This window comes from Miniopterus schreibersii, assembly GCF_964146895.1.
Source record: "Miniopterus schreibersii genome assembly, chromosome: 12".
NCBI lineage: Eukaryota > Metazoa > Chordata > Mammalia > Chiroptera > Miniopteridae > Miniopterus > Miniopterus schreibersii.
The window spans coordinates 27,504,021-27,526,747 of record NC_138112.1 but is presented as its reverse complement, the minus strand read 5'-3'; the positions used below and the strand labels follow the sequence as shown (position 1 = coordinate 27,526,747).

The following is a 22,727-nucleotide window of genomic DNA, read 5'->3' as shown; positions in this document are numbered from 1 at the left end:
CTTCCTGAAACCTATGAATATACATTTTTGAACAAATGTTAATCAATGAAAGAACATACAGGCTTTTGTAGATCAGGGGCCATAGCCAAGCAAAGCAGTCAGCCAGGAAAACTACCAATTAAACCTGTCCTCGATTTAAACAGAACTTCAGATTGCCAAGTAAATTACATGTGTATTAATTCAGGACAGTTTTATTTTAAAGGACTAGTAAGAAAGCACTATAGCTTGCAATCCTAGGAGATTCATAACAAACACCAGGGAGGGAGAACTTATTTTGCTACAAATATATGTTTTTATTTAGGGTGACTTTTGCAAATAATTTTCAAATGCTTTTATCAGCAAGAATATCTAGAACTTCTCTTTACATTTTCTAATCAGAACTTTACTTGAAAATGAATAATATACGTATTATGGAATACCATAAATACAGCATGACAAATTGTCTATCTCTTTATAAAAACGTAAAATATAGGAGACGTAGTTTTTCAAAATTAACCCTTCTTGAACTGTGTTTCATGCAACAACCAAATTCCTGCTGAGGTGGATGGTAAATGGTATGATTAGTATCTTAAAATCTGATTTTTGGATATTCTTTTTTTGAAATGAGTTTAAGTAGTCTTTAGGGAGAATCTCTATTGCTGACTACATTGCTGCTAGGGAAAGTGGTACATTTTATTATACTGAGGCATTTCTTTCTGGGGTTCTAGAATAATTTTAAGGAAATATTTGAAAGTACCTAAAAATTTTAACTCAGACCTTAACCACAGAATAGCATAACATCCATTCAAGGGCCCTTTTGCAAAGTGCTGGTGTCATCTAAGCTTAGTTGAGCAAATTCTGAGTAATAATCATTATTAAAGTTTTTTTAAGTTCCTTTTGGGGATTACTTGGGGTAAAACCAAGCAAGGTAAGAAAAAATCATAGTGGAATTGCTGTGCACTCATATTCCCCTCCTAGGCAAGTTTGTATTCTGAAAGCTGAGTGCAAAACAATGTATCCTGCTTTGGGAAAATCAACAACAACAACAAAACTCTATTATTTCTTCAATTCTTTAATGACCTAATAATTTAGGACCATACAGTCATTTTTGAATTTTCTATTGTATAGCTTTCAGGAAAGTTTTAATGTTTTTATAGAAAAAATACACTAAATAGCCCTATACAGGTGTGTGAATGTGTATGTATATAAGTTGCAGGAAGAAAGCATTTCATCCACTCATTCATTAACTATTAGCAATGCAACATCTATCAAACATCTGTTAAGTGAAAGATTCAATGAATATTTATGGTACACCATATTAGCTATAAATATGACTAAGAACTTCTCGCTCCCCATCCCTGTCTTCAAGAAGTTCACATTCTAGCAAGAGAGAGGCAAGTTTAAAAACCAATGGCACCACTAGATTACAGCTATTACGCAGATACATTGTACTGAGGACATGGAGAATGGCTGGCTCAGTCCAGTAGGACGGTATCAAGTAAGGAATTTGCAGAGAATTCTGAATTTGAGCTGAGTCTTAAAGGTTAAGAAGAAGCTTATCAGGCAAGTGTCATGCTGAAAAGTTGAGAGGCATTCCAGGCCTAAAGAAAAAACAGGTACATAGAAACGGGAGAAAGGAATTCAGATTATTTTGGGAAACAAATATAATTAGGTATAGTTCAAGCTAAGGCACGAACAGTGGTGGGATCTGAGATAGGAAAGTTAAACAAGGTCCAGAATGTACAGGGCCATGTATGTGAGGTTAAGCCACCCAAATTTCATCCTGCAGACCAGTGCTTCTCAAACCTTCAGAGTGCAAAATCAGCTAGTGGTACAAGGCAACTAGGGACTTGCTAAAATGCAGGTTCTGACTCAGTAGTTGCAGCATGGGGTTGAGATTCTGCATTTCTAACAAGCTCTGGAGGGATGTCATTGCAGAGGGTCAACAGCCCACACTTTGAATAATAATAGTCAGGGACAGGGAACCGCTGAAGGGTTTTAACCAGAATTGCAACATACATACAAGTTACGCACACACACACACACACACACACACACACACACGTGTGTGTATATATGCATACATACATACATGCATATACACATACATATATGTGTGAGTATATTTTTAAGGGGAGGTCCCATCCCAGTTAGCTGCACGGAAAATGTATAGAGGTGGGAGGATGGGAAAGGTAAGAAGAATGAATAGGAACTGGAAAGGACTAGGATTTAGGGGAAAATAAGAATCAAGATCAACTCTCATTTATCTACCATAACAACTGAGACACGATCCAATGGGCAGAGAATGATTTATGCTCGGAGGACTCCAGAAAGCGGACGTTTTCCTGGAACTTTTTACTTACGGTTACTTCATGGGTGAAAAGAATTCTAAATTCTAACAATTTATTCATGTACTGTCAAACCAATTTTTCAGGAAAGCTGTTGTCCCCTGAAAGGCTGGTTCAAGAACCAAATTACTTAGATACAAAGAAATGCGTATGCATTGGTAGGACTATGAGAATAGCAGGTGTTTGGGGGAAGGGTTATTTTCATAAGATTTCAAATCTGGGACTAATTTTGAATGCACATTGGAAGAAAGGCTGAAATATTTTGTTTCTTTCTCTCACCAGTAAATACCTATAAAACTGGGGAACATTCACTAAAAGAGAGAAAATCCACAGCACCGTCACTACACAATAAAAATCTGCCACTCGAGTGCTAACTGGCTAATTGAATCAATGACACTACTATGAAGTTTACCCTTAAGTGCCACATTCCCCAAAAAAGAGGAAGAGGAAAAGAAAGATGAGGAACATAAAAGAACATCCGAGATGACTTAGTGACCACGCACGGCCGCTACCCTGTATATCATGTGCAGTCACTATGCATTGTTTGGACTAGCTGTTCCTTTGTCTGGAATGATCTTCCCCGAGATCTTCACAAAACTGGTCCTGTCTCTTTTTAAACTCATTCACCCTTCCATGTTCCACTTATCTGCTTTTGAAATTATAGCAGTTATGGATATTTAAGTTATGTTTACTATTTGTTTGCCTACTAAAGGCCAACCTCCTCACTCCGTGATGTACGTTCTACGAGGGCAGGGACTTCGTCCAGTGTATCCACTGTTGTATCTCCACTGCTTACTCCCGGTACATAGCATGCACTCAGTAAATATCTGTGGGGATAATGAACACTACACTCAATCCTCCCAACCACCCTTTGAAGTGCTCATTATGACTTCATTTTATAAATAAGGAAACCCAGATTTAGGTTGATTAATTTGGCCCAAACAACAGAACTAATAACTGGCAGAGCTAGGATGCCAGCAAGAATCTCCAAAGGCTGTGCTTTCCAACACTGGCTACATTGCCACTCTGAGCCAAATTCAGTGATGGATGCCAACTGCTGTCCGACTGCCCAATACTTGATTCTCTGAGGGACCTCAGACATCTCTTGCCAGTCTGCCTGGATCACTGTTATTTGCATAAAATTAGTTCTAACACACATGTGGATACAGCTCTCATGTTCTCCACCACACAGCAATGCTAATGGTAATAAAGGAGCCCTGTTTAGTCTAAAATGTCCTCCTTTCAATAATTAGAGTCATCTCTTTCATGGATACAGTATTTTATAGTTTTTAAATACATAAACTAATTTGATTCTGTACAATAATCCCGCGAAGGAAGTAGTGATAAACCAGTATTATTATCCCCATTTCAGACTTGAGAAAATAAGGCTCAGGGAGAGTAAACTGAATTAACTAAGATTTATAATATAATGGCAAACCTAAGTCTATAACTTTATTTTCTGAACCTTGGTCCAGTGCACGTCGCCAAATTGCCTTTGGTGAAACATACATACAAGCCATGAGAAAAGTCTCTCAGGCAGATGTAATCACAGATAATTTGCTCTAAGAAAATCTTATCTGCAAACATTCAGATGAAATAATGGTTAAATAATAAAGGGAGTGATGAATTCTTTTGTACTTTATAAAAAGAGTTATGTGATTATTTAAATTTTGAGCACAATAAATGTGTTTCAATATTATTTGATTTGCAAAATTTGATTTGTACTTGTTTCCTTTGCAAACCCACATTTGTCTCATGAAATAAGATTTAGCTAAAGGTCTTAGAAAGGCCAATTCTCTCAAACTCAAACCCATAGCTCTTTACCGAGCATGTGGCTTTTACTCATAGTGTTGAAAAGGGCTAATGTTGTGAATAAAATCCTGGTAATGAGGTTTGGCAGGAAAGACTATTTACTACAGATGTATTAACAGATGACTAGTATGACTCATGTAATAAAATTCTATTTCATTTGTAAAAGTTTACTTTTACAGTGAATGGATATGTGTCTAAAAAACTACAAGTCTACCCTAATTTTCAGTGATTCGGGTCCACAAAACAGAGAATGGAGCTGGGGGCTTAATGAAAAGAACACCAAGGAAAGATAAGACAGTAAGGAGACTGTGGGCCACGGTGGAAAACAGCACACCTACCACTACAAAGTAATATACCAAGTACTTTATATGTCTTATCTCACTGAATCCAAATTTCATTCAACTAAACAAAAGGAAGGCAAACAATCCAATTGAAAAATGGGCAAAGAACCTGAACAGACACTTGTCCAAAGAGGACATACAGATGGCCAAGAGACATGAAAAAATGCTCAACGTCACTAATCATCAGAGAGATGCAAATTAAAACCACAACAAGGTACCACTTCACACCTGTCAGAATGGCTACTATCAATAAGTCAACGAACTACAAGTGCTGCCGAGGGTGGAGAAAGGGGAGCCCTAGTACACTGCTGGTGGCAATGCAGACTGGGGCAGCCACTATGCAAAGCAGTATGGAGGTTCCTCAGAAAATTAACCCAGTGATCCCACTTCTAGGAATGTATCCTACGAAACCCGAAACACCAATCAGAAAGAATATATGCACCCCAATGTTCATAGCAGCGTAATTTACAATAACTACGATCTGGAAACAGCCCAAATGCCCATCAGTAGATGGGTGGATAAAAAAGCTGTGGGACATTTACGCCATCCAATACTATGCAGCTGTAAAGAGGAAGGATCTCTCACTCTTTGAGACAACAGGGAGGGACCTGGAGAGTATTATGATATTATGCTAAGCAAGATAAGCCAATCAGAGAAAGTATCACATGATCTCACTTATGTGTGGAATCTAATGAAAAAAATAAACTGACAAACAAAATAGATGCAAAGACATGGAAGCATGGAAGAGATTGAAGAATCTCAGAGGCAAGCAGGGGGCGGGTGGTGGGAGGAGATTAACCAAAGCACTTATATGCATACATGCATAACTCATGGCCACAGACAACAGTGCTATGAAGGCCTGGGGGGCAGAAATGGGGTGGAGGGGGGTCAATGGGGGGAAAAAGAGGGACATCTGAAATACTTTCAACAATAAAGATAAATTTTTTAAAAACACTTGTGAGATAGATACCATTTTACAGAAGTGAAAACTACAGTTCAGCAAGAAAAATATAAAACCACTATATTTTATTGAATAGGCATGAGAATGGGCAAAGGGGCAACATGGCAGAAAACAGAAAGAGAGAGCTCGAATCAGAGAAACAAAACGGGTAAGAAGTCAAGGGCCAGTGTTGGGGTTTGGAACTAGTGTTAATGATGGAGGAGAAAACTTATTTCCTTTAATATCTCAACTTCTTGATATTTATGACTAGGCTCTTAACCATCTTTGCATCCTTTGTATCTTGCTACTCACCTTGGACACCTTATGTCCCATTCTCTCTCCTCTCTCCTCTCTCTTCTCTATCTATCACCTACCTACCTACCTATCTATCTATTATCTATCTATCTATCTATCTATCTATCTATCTATCTATCTATCTATCTATCATCTATCTATCTATCTATCTATCTATCATCTATCTATCTATATCTAGCTATCATCTATCATCTATCTATCATTATCTATCATCTATCTATCTTATCATCTATCTATCATCATCTATCTATCTATCATTATCTATCTATCATCTATCTATCATCATCTATCATCTATCTATCTTATCATCTGTCTATTATCTATCTGTCTATCATGTCCCTCACTGTGCCTTCCATTCTGCATATCAGCTGAATTGTTCCTTCGTCAGAACACCTTTCCTGGACGATAAACCCCTGCCTACCCTGCAACCAAGCCCATCAGATTCTTCAGGTATCCCTGTGTTCATTTCCATAGCACCCTATATTCACTCCCTTATCATGCGTCACTGTTATTTCTATAATTGGCTGTTTTCTCCATTAAACTAAAAGTTCCAAGAGAACAGATTGTTCATTGTACCTCCATGTCAGGCCCATGTTAAACATGCAGTAAGTACTTGTTAGATGAAAGACATGAATGAAAGGATGTGCTGCTTCTACCACAAGAGCAGATGCAACTGTGCACCTGCATGAATAAATAGCTTTGTCTATGAAGACAGGGCGTCTCAGGTAAGCCATGTGTTGCCTTGGTGATCTGTTTCACTTTCCCTACATAAAGTTCTGGTAGAAAATAAAAATTATTTTAGACCACCATATTTCTATGATGAGTCCATTTCTATAAGTAATACATGCCACTTTTTTTCTATTAAGCTCATAAAAAATAACACAATACTTACTCGCCTTGATAAAAATATATTTTAAATGCCCAGAAAAAAAAATTTATTGCCCTTTACAAATTCTAAGAGATTTTAATTCTTGTAAAAGATGGATTGATGGAGGCAAAGAGTGATATCTTATTTACAGAACAGATGCAGTATTAAGAACATCAATAAAAGTTTCTTTCATGCTGCCTGGTCCACTTTCATTTTGCTGTTTGAATTTTATTACGCATAATAACCTATTAAACATATTAAAATTAATAGTACCATCATGTCTTAATTGAAAAATTACAGCAGTAACTTGTTATATTGCAGTTGTCTTTGTAGATTATTTTTTAAATCTATTTTTTAATGTTCATATGTCTGGTTAATGGAACATCTGAAATGATATCAATGTTGGATTCACAGACTACTACTTTTTAAGATACTTAGTATACATGAGTAATTTTATTTGCAGAGATAGTATATGTTAGAATATTTCTAGGTAAGAGATAGAATAAGAAGACCCTCAGAGATGCAATGACATACACTCATTTTACTGACAAGGACACTGATGCTCAGATGCCTTTTGGTGCCCAAAGTCACAAAGTACAGATTTACTTTGATTTTTCACAGTTCCACATTTCTTCTGTTCTGGTATCAAATCCCATATGTTATTACACATGATACTTAAGAAGTCCTACACAGCCAAAGAAAATTTCTACTGACTGCTTGCATTCTATTAAATTTAGCCCAAAATATCCTGCCTGCTGTCCAGAACTGCTGTCCTATTGCCAATTATCTCACAGCCTGTCTCTGCCTTCACAGAGGCTAACATTATTTCCCTTGTATTTTAGTTACCAAAATTATTGGGATAATCTTTCAAGGATTCAAAACATATTTAAGAAATGTCCACTCTATAAAAGGTGTTACATTACTCAGTTGTGTCTAACCAATATTACTGCGATGACCTAATTTTCCTAAGTGACCACAACCAAACAGGGAAAGGACTAAAGATATAAATTGTGAGTTGCTCAATAAGTTATCTAATACTGAACTCTTTCCAATTCCTTGCCTATGCCAGGAATTGTGCTACATACTTTCTATACTTTACCACTTACACATAGGTAACATCGTATCCTTTGCACAGCTTGGAAAATCAGGGCTCAGGGAGGTTAAATAATGTATTCAAGTCCTAAACCCAGTAAATGTCAGAACAAGTAAAATCCAAGTCTTGGTCTAGAGCAGGGATTTTCAACCAGTGTGCCCAAAGATTTTTTTTAAAACATGCAACACCTGAATATTTAGTCAGGGGCACTGATCTCTTTTCCCTTAGATTGTCAAGTAAAAAAATGACAACAGCCAACACAAAATAGGTCTCTGGTGTGAATGCCCTGTTTTGAACCATAAATGTATAGGTCATATAATAGAGTGGCATCTTATTGTCTGCATCTCATAATAAAGTTGTGCCTGATTGGTTAATTCTTGGTACCAGAAATCCTTATATACAAATATAGGCACCAGATTTTTTTTAAGGTCACTTGGGAGCAAAAAGGGTAGGTAATTACTATTATTATTTATTTATTGTGTGTGTGTGTGAATCAACCAAAATTATACCTGTTTTTTGTCAGATTGGCAAAAAATATAATATAGTAATTTTAGTAATTAGTTTATGTGTGCCATGAGGTGAAAAAGGTTGAAAATTGCTCCTCTAGAGTCCTGCTCTTCACACTAAGTCATGTTATTTCTCTTTCTCAGTAGTGGCATCTGTGACAAAAGAATTAAAATTAAAACTGGATAGATTCATATAAAAGAGATGACTTAGTCTTCTGATGAAAGTGAATTGTCTGAACATCTGCAAAGACCTTGAGACCCATGTGGCAGAAACTCTGTGCATGTGGTGGCTCTGATGGCTTCCTAGCCTAAAAAAAAAAAAATCTTACACAAATCTAAAGGGTTCTGCAAATCAGTCAGACCACCCTGAAGCCCTTAAGACCTTAAGCAATCTCAGACTTACAGGTGAGATCTAAAGTAGGATTATTTCATCGGGGGGTAAGATTCTTATAAAAATCTGCCACATTTCCTTCCTTTTAAATGCAGAAAAAATAAAAATAAAAATACTTCTTTGTTATGTCTAACAGATGCTTTTGTATAGCCATTAGGCAATGCTTTCTCTCCATTTGTTATAATCCCTCATTAATCTTCTAACATTCATTCTTAAGCATGTGGAGCAAAAATATGAGGAGAAATTTATTTCTACAGCATGTGTAACAGAAAGGAGTGAGAGGAGCAGGTACAGGAGACCATAGAAGGACCCAAGGGAACAGCAAGTGCCTCTCATGACAAGACAGGAAGAGGAGAAGAGACCAGCGAAAGTATGTGTGTTTCCTGCCACTGCAAACTCTGATGGCTGGTGGCCAGCTGCGAAGCTGAGATGTGCCACGGAGGAGGTGGAGCCCAGGACAGGTCAGGGCAGTGGGCTGTCCCAGTCTCACATAAAACAAGGCAAAGACAGTGTCTCAGCCAGAACTGCTAGAAGGTGGACTCATTGCTGAAGGAGCGAGAAATGGGGGTTAAACTGAGATAGAATTAAAATTTGCACACTGTTGGCAAGTTTTGGGTCAGAGTCCCAGGAAAGCGGAGCAAGGGCATCCCAAGTGCACTTGGGAAAAGATGATCAGTGGTGCTGCGTGAGGTGGGCAGGGTCTGCACTCTGAAGTCCTCCAGGACGTCTCACCTACGTGCAGCTGCTAAATCAATCATGCATTATTTCCCATTTAAACGCTGTAATACAGCTTTGTTGTAGGTATGTTTGTCCTAGAAAGATGATAGATATGCCACCCTAGAAATATTCATGAACATAATTACATCAGAATTTTCATGAAATATCATACATTTGTTCTGTTGAATTGTATAATCTATATGATAAATCAAAATACTGGAAATAATGACAATTATCTCTAATACAGCATTTAAAGCAGATTAATATGTCTTACCTTCATATCTGTGATAATTAATATTCTCATAAGTGGATATAAAGCACATGACATTTTAAAAATTAGATAGTGTTTTCCAAATTGAGGGAACTTACATTTCAGTGTTGATTTAACTTGTTTGATGCAACTGACTTCCAATTTATAGTTCTGCTTAATAACATCCTATAATTTATTTTTAAAGTGCTAATTATGTTTCATGGTATCTGCAATTATCATAATTTTGAAATAAATAATTATGAAATACATGTAGGTCAGATTTGATAGCATTCTCTCAAGAAAAGTAACACCAAATGTAACACCTCAGGGAGAGTAAAATATGCTTAAGAAACTATTCCTTTCCTAGATTACGTAAGGAAATACAATTTCCCACTTAGCTTTTAAAAAAAACTTATTTTAATCAATTTTTACTGCTTTACCTGGAAAACCTGAGTAAGATGCTCGGTAAGTTTTAGAATTAAAATAAAGTATTCATCTAACTTTTGAAGTCTGGTCAACTAACCCAACTAGAAGTTTTTAGGTTTCAAATCCATTAACATCAATGGAAGCTGCCATGTGATGCTAGGCCCTATGGGAAGATGCCCATTAACATTTTATGAAATATAATCTGTTAAAGTAAAATATTTAAGGTCATACTAGGGGGAACTTGGTTTGTGGCTTCAAAATTAAATAATCTTTTCTTTAGTAGTGAAAGGAGATCACAGTGGGAAATCTACACTTAATGAGTCTCATGCACTAAGCTATTGATTTTGTCATGTTTAATGGGTGTCCAATCAATGTGAGATCCTAAAAGATAAAGCTCAAATGAATTCATGGTATGCTTACATGCAAAATCAAAAGGGAGCTAAAGAATAAGTGTGTTTTAATTAGTTTTTTCTAAAAATAATAGTAATTTCTATTCAAATAACCAGTGTTTATGAAATTTAAATATGTTACTTAGAACTGACACAGAATAAAGTAAAATGTGTTTGAAATTTTTAGCTATTTTCAGTAAACACATAAAGTATTACCTACTGATTTTATTCCATTCCCACTTTTACTTCTATTTCTGATAATGCATATAATTTGCTCCAAGTCAAAATAGAGAGAATCAGTTCAACATTAAATATTGTTTGTTTCAAATCAGGACCTAAATATTTTTTTCCTTTAAAAAAATTACTAAAATGCAGAATATCAGAATTCTCCAATCAGAAACAATATGTCAAGCCACCGTAAAGCTGATTGGCTTCTTCAAGCATAGAAGATAGGGTTTTTAAATGAAAAGCTAATTATCACCCTCCGCGAGACTACCCTGATGTTACCTTAAAACGATGTGTAAGCTACACTACTACTATAGATCTGTTAATATCGAGCTATAAACAGACGCAAACGCGAATCCTGCCCTAAAACCACAGGCAAATCCTCCTTCCCTTTGCACAAACACACAATACCAGTTTAAGAAGTTGAAATGAAATAAAGACAGGACCCTGAGGCCCTTCTGGGAAACAAAATACCCAGCAAAGTAAATTATACTAATCATGCTATCCCAGGAACTGGCAGCACCTGCCAGAGCTGTTTAATTACAGGACCAGAATGATAACCGGAAAATGCTGCCCACGACAGCCCTGGTTCCTGTCCTACCTTGGTGGTGACAATGCACAGGCAATCCATCCTGGATCCCTACACAGGACTCAGCGCGTGGAAGTCACACCCGCGACTCAGCCAAGGTGAGCCCAGCCTCCTGGTGGATCGCGCGCGGAGCGGCCGCGCCTGCATGCAGCGCGGGCGGCTGTCCCAAGGGGGCCCCTCGTGGGAAAGTCGAGCCCTCCTCCATACAGCTCAAGGCGAGCAGGGCTCTCCGAGGCACCGGAAAATCCCCTCGAAATCAGCAAAGGCCAAACTTGCAGGTCGCTGTCCGGGCTCCGCTGCGCGGGTCCGAGCGGCCCCCGGGGGGGCAGCAGCCCCGCGCGCCCCGCGCGCCCCGCGCGCCCCGCGCCGTCGGCCCCCCGGGCGGCCAGCGCTCCTGGGGCGCGGGGAGCACCGTCCAGCTCGCTCCGCTCTCGGCGCCGATCCGCTGCCGGGGCGCACCCGGGAGCTCTCCGCGCCGGTCCCCCCTTGGCTGCCTTCCCCTTTCCTACCAACAACTCTGAGCAAGCACAGCACAAAAAACTCCCCGGCCCATCAATCACAGGGCCGTGGCGCGGCTGCCAGAACAGGGGCTGTGGGTAATAAAAAGCAATTTTCTCACGAGCCTGATTCCCGGGCGTCTAAATGAATGGAGGGGCAGGGCTGGAAGGCTGCGGGGCGCGCGGTGCCGCACGCATCAGCCTCAGCTCGCTTGCATTAAAAGGGCAGCTTCTTACAAATGACTAACAGCTGGATAAAGAAAACCCGGGCCAGGGACTTTCATTTAAAAAAAAAAAAAACACACACAAAAAAACACACACACACAAGACCCTATGTCTTTGGAGGTCGAACTCAGAAACGTTAGCTTTCTTCTTTTATTTGTGTACCTATCTGTGTGGTCTGTGACGCACGCCAGTACACAAACGACCTGTATGTTCAGACAAAAGGGTATATTGTAAAATTAGGGTGGGAGGAGGTTCCAAAGTGTTTTACAAAAGTTCCACATCCAGAGAGACAAAAAAAAACTGAGTTCTTTCCCAAACTTTTCTCTCCTCACTGGCTGCCTGCAGGCACTTATTACGTGGGCAGAGCGCTGTGTTCCCTCTGCAGCATTTTACCAGCCAAACGATTAACCTTCCCCCTTCCCCCAAATCCCTCCCTTTCTTCCGGGGAAATTGCTACGTAAACTGCCTTTGAGGGGCTTGACAAGCATCACTCTAGATAATAACATACTTGCTTTCCATCGTCTTAGACACAGAGGCAGAGACAGACTAAAACGGATACACAGAAAAAAACAGGGGTGCAGAGAGAAGGGGGGATGAGAGAGGGAGAAATGAATGGCACCATGAAAAGCACCGCCTGACCAATAAAAATGGGAAATCAGTGTGTTCTGTTCACTAGGAAGAAAACAGTCAAGTGGACCCCTGACAACATTCAGAAGAAATGTCTGCCCTGGCCGGGTAGCTCAGTTGGTTTGTGTCGTCCTGATACACCAAGGTTGCAGGTTTGATCTCCAGTAGGGCACATACAAGAAGCAAGCAATAATGCATAAATAAGTGGAACAACAAATCGATGTTTCTCTTTCTCTCTCTCTCTCTGTCTCTTTCTCAAATCAATAAATAAAAATAAATAAAATTTTTTAAAAAAAAGAGATGTCCGAGGACCTACACTTTCTGTTAGCTCTTTAAGATTCTAGTAGAACTATTCCCCACCCAAAGTATTTTCTACAATAAACATTTTTTTTAAAAGGACAGCCATGTAAAACTCTTCTACTTCTCATGAATTGTCTAGGTTCTAACCTCAATATCCGCCTGATTGCTAAATAGGTGTGTCTCAGAAACTGACATGGCATTATTTTACCATAATGAGAGCTTTGTTTCTAAAGATTTAAGAAATAAAGACATTCATAGCAAATTAAATATGTGTTACAAGGGAAAAACGTGGCTCAAAAGTTATTTATAGATAAAAAATAATTTCCTCTTAACTGTTATCCTACTGGTATAATAAAGTTCAGATAATTTTCAAGTTAAGCAACACACACAAAAAAAAACCCACGCTATGGTCCGTTCAGTTAGGCAACTGTCCTATGGTTCAGTACTATGAGAAGGTCAAAGAAGCATCACTTTGCCTGTTCACCTCCTTATTTATTGTATATCATAATAATTTAATTTAATACTTCCTAAGCTTGTCTCATGAGTATGGATAAATCATGTCCTTGAGCATTCCCAGGTATCAGAATACATCTTGAGCACAACTAAAGCACCTAACATAAAATTGATGCTGATTGTCGTATCCATCTTTAAATTAATTAGGCTTTATGCTGCTATAGCACAAAGTTGACAAAGCACTTGTAATTTTCTCACCATCTTGAAAGTTTAAATGACTTCCCAAGGACAAATAAGTTATTGCAAGTCCAGAGCTTGGATAGTCATTATCAGAACAAAGACAGTCAGAGATTAGAAAGAAAGAAGCAGTAAATTGGGTAGCAGAGTAAATGGATATTTTATAAGGTGTCCTTCACAGAAAAATAGCTTTGGAACTACGTTCCTATATCCTAGAGTAGAGAGAGCTAAACTATGAGCAAACTGGCAGAGGGAGCCTGATTAGTCTTCTGACCCTGGCTGATCACAGATGAAAGCACTTTGTAAACTATAAAGACCTGAGGAAATGAAAGGCGACTCATCTAGCATAGCTCCCTAAGTCATTCATCCAACACATGTTTGTTGAGGGCTCACTACATAATTTTTTTTATTAATGTTTGTATCCTTACCAGGCTGTAAGCTCCTTACAGGCAGTTTTGCCTCTATATTCCCATTACCTAGTCTAGTATCTCATTCATTCAGTAAATATTCTTGAGGATATACTTACATGAGGACACAAGGGTGAGCCCAAGCTAGCAGAATCCCCACCCACAAATGAATCAACAACTATAGTACAGTACAGCAAGCACTTGGGGTGTCTGAGACAACAAAGCAGAGGCATTAGAAGCCAGAACAGAGTGGTCAGGGAAGGCCTTCTAGAGAGGAATCCTGAGTTGAGAAGGACCCATAGGAGTCAGCTGGAAGCTGTGAGAAAGAAGAATTCTGTGCACTCTAGCATATTTGAAAAATAAGCAAATCAATCAATATCTTTCATCTTTCTACAGCCAGCTTACATGAATGAACATATCCAAAGGGCTTTCATTAAATCAAAGTACTTTAGAGCAGACATCTTACAAACTGAACATGCAGTCCCGGCTGGAGGAAAAAAGAAAGCATCATTCATATAATAGTAAATGAGCACAAATGTGCTGTAAAAGCCTGTAGAATCTACATGTCCAATAATCATTAGGTTGTATCCAATGATGAACTGGATAATCTTTGTATATTCAGATAAAAGTAAATAGTTAACATTTTAAAGTATAGCCCCACATAGGATGCAGCTTTCTGCCTTTTGTGTACCTTGCCTTCCACTGGTTTTCCTCAGATAGAAGGATGATGGAAGATAATCCACTCCTTCACCTCAAGGGAAGTATTCTTTCATTTTTAAAATTAGCAAGGCATCAGCTTGAAGCATTTTTTTACAGTCATTGAGCTCAATTGGGCCTGTGATTTTACAAGAAGTATTTGGCAAGATATAAAGCCACAGCGTGCAAACTCTTTTTCTTGATACTGCTTAAGGTTAATGATATGAAGCCAGGAACCTATTGATTCATAGTAAAATCTACCATTGGGATTTTGATATCAGAAAAATTACTATTGTAAATTACTTGTACTAAACCTGTGCCTTAGCCACTTAAAGGTATTACTTTTATTTTGTTTGTTTCCAACAGGAAAAAATATCTCTAGAGTGAAATACATCCTCTGCTTTTTCTCCGAGATTCAAGTCCCACAAGGGCAGATATAATGCAGACCTCTGGCATGTAGCATAGTACCTGGATTTAGGAGGTACAAATTGATATTTTTGGAATGAAAGAATGATCAGAGTGTCAGTTATGCCATCTATTTTTCTTGATAGAAGATTTTAAAAAAACTCGTGATATGCATCCTCTGTCCCTATGAGAATGAGATATGCATATAGTAACTATTATATATATGGTATATACTTAAATATATATTTAAGAAAGAAATAGATTGGTGCATGTGGCTGAAAATATTTGCAACCACAGATATTTTGGTTGGCGAATCCAGTCTAATGGGAGCAGGTGACTGGAACAATCTGATCTGTAATAGAAAAGTGCAGTTTCCAGCTGAAGTGCTTGCTGCTGAACTCAGTGTTTTCCCTGGTGATAGAAAAACAGTAATAAATACAAACACTTTTATTAATAATAGCAGTAATTTATTAAATGACTATTACCCGAAGTACTGTGGCAGATACTTAAAACATTATCTCTGATAATCACAACACCCCTCAGAAAGGAAATATAATCCCCATTTTATAGATGAGGAAACTGAAGCTCCCTGAGATTGGAGGGTTGGCCCTGGATGACACAACACCTAGGTGACTCCAACCCACCATGCAAAGTCCATGTGCTTTCCATCTTATGCCTCAAACTCCTGGGTCCAACTCAAGACTGTGGCACAGAGACATCCAAAAGGCCCTCCCCAGGCAAAGGTAGCCTGGACTCCATGCAGACTAATTACAAAGTACTTGGGATCCACCTATAAAAACAGGCACTCCTCTGGGCTCCTACACTGAGGCCTTCATAGCTCATAAGGGCCTTGGGAGCAACTCAGAAGGAATGGGCCCACATTAGCAAGATCACCTCCAAGGGAAAGAACCGAAGAAATCCACCCATGTGTACTCCCATCCCCATCTGTCTTTCACAACGGAGACCCAAGACAGCAGACGCAGGATGACATCTGCAAAGCTTGTTACCTTTGTAAAATAAATAGACTGCTGGCAGGTCATGGCAAAATGCCTGCCCTCATTTCCAAAGTCTCCAGAGGAAAATAGGAAATTAGGATCAACTAGAAAAGATCTGACTTTTCCAGAGAGTTTCCATAATGAAAAAAATATCTAGATAGTGCTTGATCTTGTAAAAAGATCCATGAAAGGCAGGAGCCTATGTATTCTGTACATGTTAAATGTATGCGTTTCTTTGTAAGACACACACAAAAATTAAATTAAATTTTTCTGAGGGAGTCAAAACTTGCTACAAAAACCAGTAAATGTTCACTTTTTACCTACTTTCTCATGATGGTTTTTAATTGTATAGATCAGAACTGCATGTCAGTTTTGCTCACATGAATTGGAACATAGACAATTGAGAAACATGTAACACACATAATCATTATAATCTTAAAAAAAACTTCTGAGATTTTGATAATTATAGGTAGTAAACTATAAATGATGAAGACATTTGATAAAAATTCTGTTTCCTTAACAAATCAAAGTTTATATAAGCTTTTCTGGACATGAAGTATATTCTTTATAAGGCTCATTTTTTTCCCAGTGTTCTACTTTGCTACACGTTGAATAGAGTCCAGAAATTCAAATAGTTGTGCACTGGCCTCAAATCTAAAAAGGTTTATGGTCTTAAATACAATTTTGCTTTCATGCTAATATAAATGATCTCAGTGGTATTGCTAAATGCCCTCCCCACACTCCAGCTCCTTACACCCATCCCACTGGCATGCTCTCTGTTCCTCAAATGCAGTATTTAACGCTCCCCATTCTTTGTCAGCGCCTTGAATCTGTTGTCCCCTCTGCCAGAAGCTCTCTCCCCCTGGATCTTCACACAGCGGGCTCCGTCTCACCATTCTTTTCCCTGCTTGTTTGCCACTGCTTCAGTAAGACCTTCCCCAACTGCCCTCCTTAATTAAATTAGATTCCCCGCCATCATTCTCCATTACACAATCCTGTTTACTTCCTTCATAGCAATTATCACAATTTAAAATTCTTTTTCACTCATACCTTGCTCTATCCTCTATTTGAAATTTATTCTTAAGAGCAAAAAGCTTGTCTGTTTTGCCCATGGCTGCATCACCAGTGTTTAGAACAGTGCCCAGAACACAGCAGATGCTGTATACTTTTTTGAAGAAATGAGTAAGATGCACAACAAATCTCTCTTTTTTTAAAAAAGGGTTAGAATCAAGATCTCAACATGAAATTTTCAGTCTCACTTTTAATAGAGCTTAAAGATGTGATTTTCACACCGTATTTACAAATATATAAAATAGTTTTCAAATTCAGCATTAATTTATTGAGCAGGATGGGATCAGGCACATTCACATGCATGCTATCATTAAGTATCCACAGCCAGCGACACAAGTATAATATTAGAGGTGAGAAAACTGAGGCTCAGAAAAGTTGACCCGCCCAAACTTAAACAGCTACTGAGTTAGTAAACCAGGGCATGGTGGGCACTCAGTTAACTGGGTGGGTGAACCCTGATCATCTTACTCTAAGTCCCATCCCATCTTTGTTATCATGGTGATATGATACACTTTCAAAGACATTGAACTCATTAATCCAATGAATACTATAAACTTCAAATGTTTGGTTCTAAGTGTTTCATATCTGAACAAAGTGTACTTCACTCCTTTCAAACATATGTAAAACCCAGGTCCCTAAATACAGATACATCAAATGACCAGAGTCCCATTTCTGGAGTATTTGTGTCACTTTAGAGACAGCTATTAAATAAATGAATTGATATTTAAACTGACTAATTAAAAATAGTTTTATGAATATGTCAGAGTTGGTAACACAAAAACCTGATTGCCTGCAATGCTAATTTTAAAAGTCCCAGTCATTTATCTTTAATAGACAGAAGACTGACCTTGAGGCACTACAATATGCCTAAAGACAAAACACGATATCGTCATCAACCTGGAAATGAGAAGTAATTACATTCATGGTTAAAATTAGTAAACTGAATTAGCCAGAGTTCTATTCCATCAAGAAGAAAAGATTACTCCCCCATTAATTTCAGAAACTTAGAAGTTTGCCACTTTACTTTCACTGACACTGGAAAATAGAAAATATACTCGATGCTAAAATAGCTTGTACATTATGAGTGTAATAAAAAGAATAACTTGCCCAGATAGAATGAGCTACCTTGGGAGGTGGTAAGATGGTAAATATCCCATAACTAGAGGCTCTCTAGCTGATGACGGGTTCCCCATTAGCAAGCAGCAGTAGAAGAAATTTAAAACGGAAAATCACTGCCTTGATTACCATTAAAAAGAACTTTAATCCTCTGATTCTGTGGTATTTTTTAATGAGTTTCCCAGGAAGATAAACTCAGAACCATCACTTATAAGATAAGGACCATGGACAGTATCTAATATACACACAGAAAGGCAAAGGAATCCTCCTTCTACTCTCATTCCATAAAACAAACAAACATAACAACTTTCTTTCTCATGGCTGAGTGGCATTAAGGGAAAAAACTTTCTTATAAATATTGGTAAGGAGAGTAAACAGAGAAATAGAGCCGAACTGCAAAATTATTCTTAATTAGAAGGTGCAGGTGTTTGAGTACATTAATAGATACATTTTAGTCTGGAAAAAACTAAGGATGGTGTTGAAATTCCCTAAAATAACTAATTTCCCTATTCTATCAAAGTGTAACAAATGTGTTATAACTTAAAAAGACCCATAAATAATCTAATCAAAGCCCTTCACTTTATTAGGAAACTGAGGCCCAGATAGGCCCAGTGATTTGCCCAAGAACACTCAGATAGTGAGAGTAGAAAGACAGTAACCCAAGTTCTCTGGCTTCCAATTATGACTCACTCCTACGCCAGGCTTCCTTTCCAGTCTGACATGTTTCGTCTGGTTTCTGTTATCCACCTGGTTCCCTCTCTGTTCTTGCTGAGAGACCTAACTTTCTTCCCCATCCTTTGTGGTATTTGTGTAGTTTCTACTCAGTCCCTTTACCAATCAGTTCTAATTCATACAATTAACTAGCATCTATTTTCTTCTTAGATTTAAAATACCAGCAACTAAAATACTCTCTAAAACTTGAAATGTTTTTTAAGATGCATTTTGGAGGTATTCTTATGTTTCTGGATGTATTCAATAACCAGAGCATTTAGCTGTCAGTCCTTTCACGTATAATTATTTCATTTGATTCTTACTGCACCCTCATAGGACAGGCACAATAGGTGCTATCTACACTTTACAAATAAAAATAGAGGTCTATTTAATCTAATCTGCTGAAGGTCACATGAATAATTAATGGTAGAGCCAAGATAAAACTCTGGTCTCTGACTGTGGACTTTTTGCTCTTTCCACTCTATCACACTGTCTTGCTTTTGATATCACACTTGGTTCTCAACCAGTATGTTTAACTCTTCTCTAAATATTTTTTCTTAGCTGTTCCACTATTACCTCAGATTTAAGATGTTAAAATTGAAGTCACCCTATTTATCTATTAGTCGATCTAAATATCCCCCTTTTTCTTTCTGACACCACCCAATTTTCAATCTACATAGTTACCAAGTCCTTTCAATTCTTTAAGTTCCTTCCTCTCTCTCTGATCTGATTAAAAATCCTCATTATTAAACACTGAACATACCTTCTAAAAGGATTATTTAAAATCATTCAAAGGAAATAATAGGAATAAAATTAAAATGAAGGAAACAGACACAGAAACCAATGAAACAGAATTAAGAGCCAGAAATAAGCTCACATGTATACAGGCAAGAAATTTTTGACAAAGGAGCCAAAAACATACAAAGGAGAAAAGAAAAAAAAAAAAAAAGCCTCTTCAATAAATGGCACAGTACTGGTAAAATTGGAAAGCCACATGCAAAAGGATGAAACTAGGCTGCTATTTGTCACCGTATACAAAAATTAACCCAAAATGGATTAAAGACCTAAATATAAGACCTGAAACAGTAAAGTGCATAGAAGAAAACATAGGTAGTAAACTTAGGGACCTTGGACTTAGAGAAAATTTTATAAATTTCACCTCAAAGACTAAAGCAGTAAAAATAAATGAATGGAGCTGTATCAAACTAAAAAGCTTCTGCACAGCAAAAGAAACCATCAACAAAACTAAAAGGCAATCAAACAAATGGGAGAAGATATTTGCAAACATCACCTCTGATAAGAGGTTAATATCCAAAATATATAAAGAATTCATACAACTCAACAACAAAACAAACAATCCAATTAAAAATGGGTAGAGGACACTTTTCTCAAGAAGATGTACAGATGGTCAATAGATATATGAAAAGATGCTCAACTTCACTAGCTATTAGGAAAATGCAAATCAAAACTACAATGAGATATCCCCTCACCCCCGTAAGAATGGCTGTTATCAGCAAGACAAGTAATAACAGGTGATGGAGAGATTGTAGAGAAAAAGGAGCCCCCATTCACTGCTGGTGGGAATTTAAACTGGTATAGCCACTATGGAAAATAGTCTGGAGCCTCCTCAAAAAATCAAGAATAGAGTTACCATATATCCCAATAACCCCTCTTCTGGGTATCTACCCCCCAAACTTGAAAACATTTATTCATAATGATATATGCACCTCTATGTTCATTGCAGCACTATTCACAGTGGCCAAGACATGGAAACAACCAAAGTGTCCTCCAATAGAGGATGGGATAAAGAAGATTTGGTACATATATACAATGGAATACTACACAGCCATAAGAAAAGATGAAATACTGCCATTTACGACAATATGGGTGGAGCTTGAGAATATCACGCTAACTGAAATAAGTCAGGCAGAAAAAGTCAAGAACCGTATGCTTTCACTCATATGTGGGATATACAACTGAAAGCAACAAATGAGCAAACAAGCAAATAAAAACTCACAGACACAGACAACAATATGGTGGTTACCAGAGGGAAGGGTAGGTGGGGAGGAGGTAATAAAGGAATAAAGGGGGTCAACTACATGGTGATGAAATGAGATTTGACTTTGGGTGGTGAACACACAATGCAATATACAGATGATGTATTACAGAATTGTACACTTGAAACCTATATAATATTACTAACCAATGTCATCCCAATAAATTTAATAAAAAATGAATAAACCACATTAACAAATCTTTCTTCATCAATAAAAGTCTAAAATTCTCAATGGTATCTTTATTTTATTTTAATTTTTCCAATTTTAATTTTCTCACTGGATTTACATGATTTCATCAGTTCTGGAAAATGTATCTACAACAAATTTTGCAAACTGTATTTCCCTTTGTAACTTCAGGACTTTCCACATCATATGACAAAGTGGCAACACCATGATTCCCTTAAGCCCTTAAACCAGAGCAAGATGAAGTCTTCAGTTGAATACACTGCAGTGTAAGCAGCAGAAATCAGTTGTCTAAGTCTCAGTGATGGGAAAAGCATCTCCAAACATAGTGAAATTAGTCTAAAAGTTCTTGCTGTTTTTTTTTTAAAAAGAAGTGGGAAAATTTCCCTGCTGGACACAGATAAGGAATGCAACTGACAGTCATGTCTGATTCTGATTTCTATGGATTAAATCCTTTAAGGAAGGTATCTCCCACCTGACTAAATAGCTTCCAGGAGACGTTATAAATTAAGTTATAGCCAAAAGTGGGCAACTAAGCAAGAATAGAGAGCAATTTAGAACACTAACACACATTTCTGAAGGATGTTAGAAAATCAGCCCTCAAAGTTTTTTGGGCAGATCAGTGAACAAACAAGAAATGCAAATAAGAAACCTAAAGAGTCAGTATGACACAATTTATTCTGTCTTAATTGACTTATGAATCCTCAAATCACTTTCTGGGCCTTCCCTAAATTGACTTGTTTAAAGTATGTGTCAGGAAAGATGGTGAGTGAACTCCCCAGAGAAAGTCTGGAGGTTTATTACACATGGCAGCTGTTCTCAGATTTTAGCATACAGTACTTGAGAATCACTTGGAAGGCTCATTACAACACAGATGTCTAGGTCTCACCCCCAGCACATCTGACTTAGTTGGTCTGGGGTGAAGTTCAAGTTTACTTTTCTAACAAGTTCCCAGAGGATGCTAATGCTGCTAGATGGTGGAGGGACCACACTTCAAGACCCTATACATTGGGTTGTCTAAATTTTCTCAACCTAATTCCTATTTGTTGTTCTAGATATATGTCACCTAAGTCTACATTTGTGTGGGTCTCATTACCTATTGCTGCCTAAAATACTTTAATATCAGTGGGTCCTCTATTTATGCAATATAATTTATTGTCTGCAATTACTGTCATAGAATGATTAGACTTAAGATCTGGAAGATCCCTTAGGAATAATCTGATCTAATACCCTAATTCTGAAAATGAAGAAACCAAAGTCTAGGGTCATATTTAACAGATTTACACAATTGTGATTTCCAAATTGGTGTTCACTATCAACAATCCTTGAAGAGTAGTCTATGAACTAAACAATTACAATAACATATGATGTTCATACACTAATCATGACTATTCTTTTGCTTGTCATATAATTACATTTTTTCTTAAGATAATTAAGACAGTCTCACTGATGCTTATTTCAGTTCAACCAGAGCTTATTTTAAACAGTGACAAGTAGAAATCAGTAAGGCAGGAGCCTCTTCTTGACCAAGTGGTTTCCAGGCAAAAGAATGTTAGAC

The 22,727-nt window shown here is 37.7% G+C and overlaps 1 protein-coding gene across 4 annotated transcripts in view; it reads right to left on the bottom strand.

Moving 5' to 3' along the window:
* DLG2 (discs large MAGUK scaffold protein 2) overlaps positions 1-22,727 on the bottom strand; it is a 1,618,243-nt gene that overhangs the window by 1,327,567 nt on the left and 267,949 nt on the right. For 2 of the 4 annotated variants that reach the window (XM_081155097.1, XM_081155077.1), the window contains exon 1: positions 11,202-11,534. The exons of the other annotated variants lie outside the window; for them this stretch is intronic. In XM_081155097.1, the coding sequence (XP_081011223.1) occupies positions 11,202-11,231 (30 nt within the window). In that variant the 5' untranslated portion in view covers positions 11,232-11,534. Of the gene's footprint in view, positions 1-11,201; positions 11,535-22,727 lie in introns of those variants that run through there. 4 annotated transcript variants of the gene reach the window in all.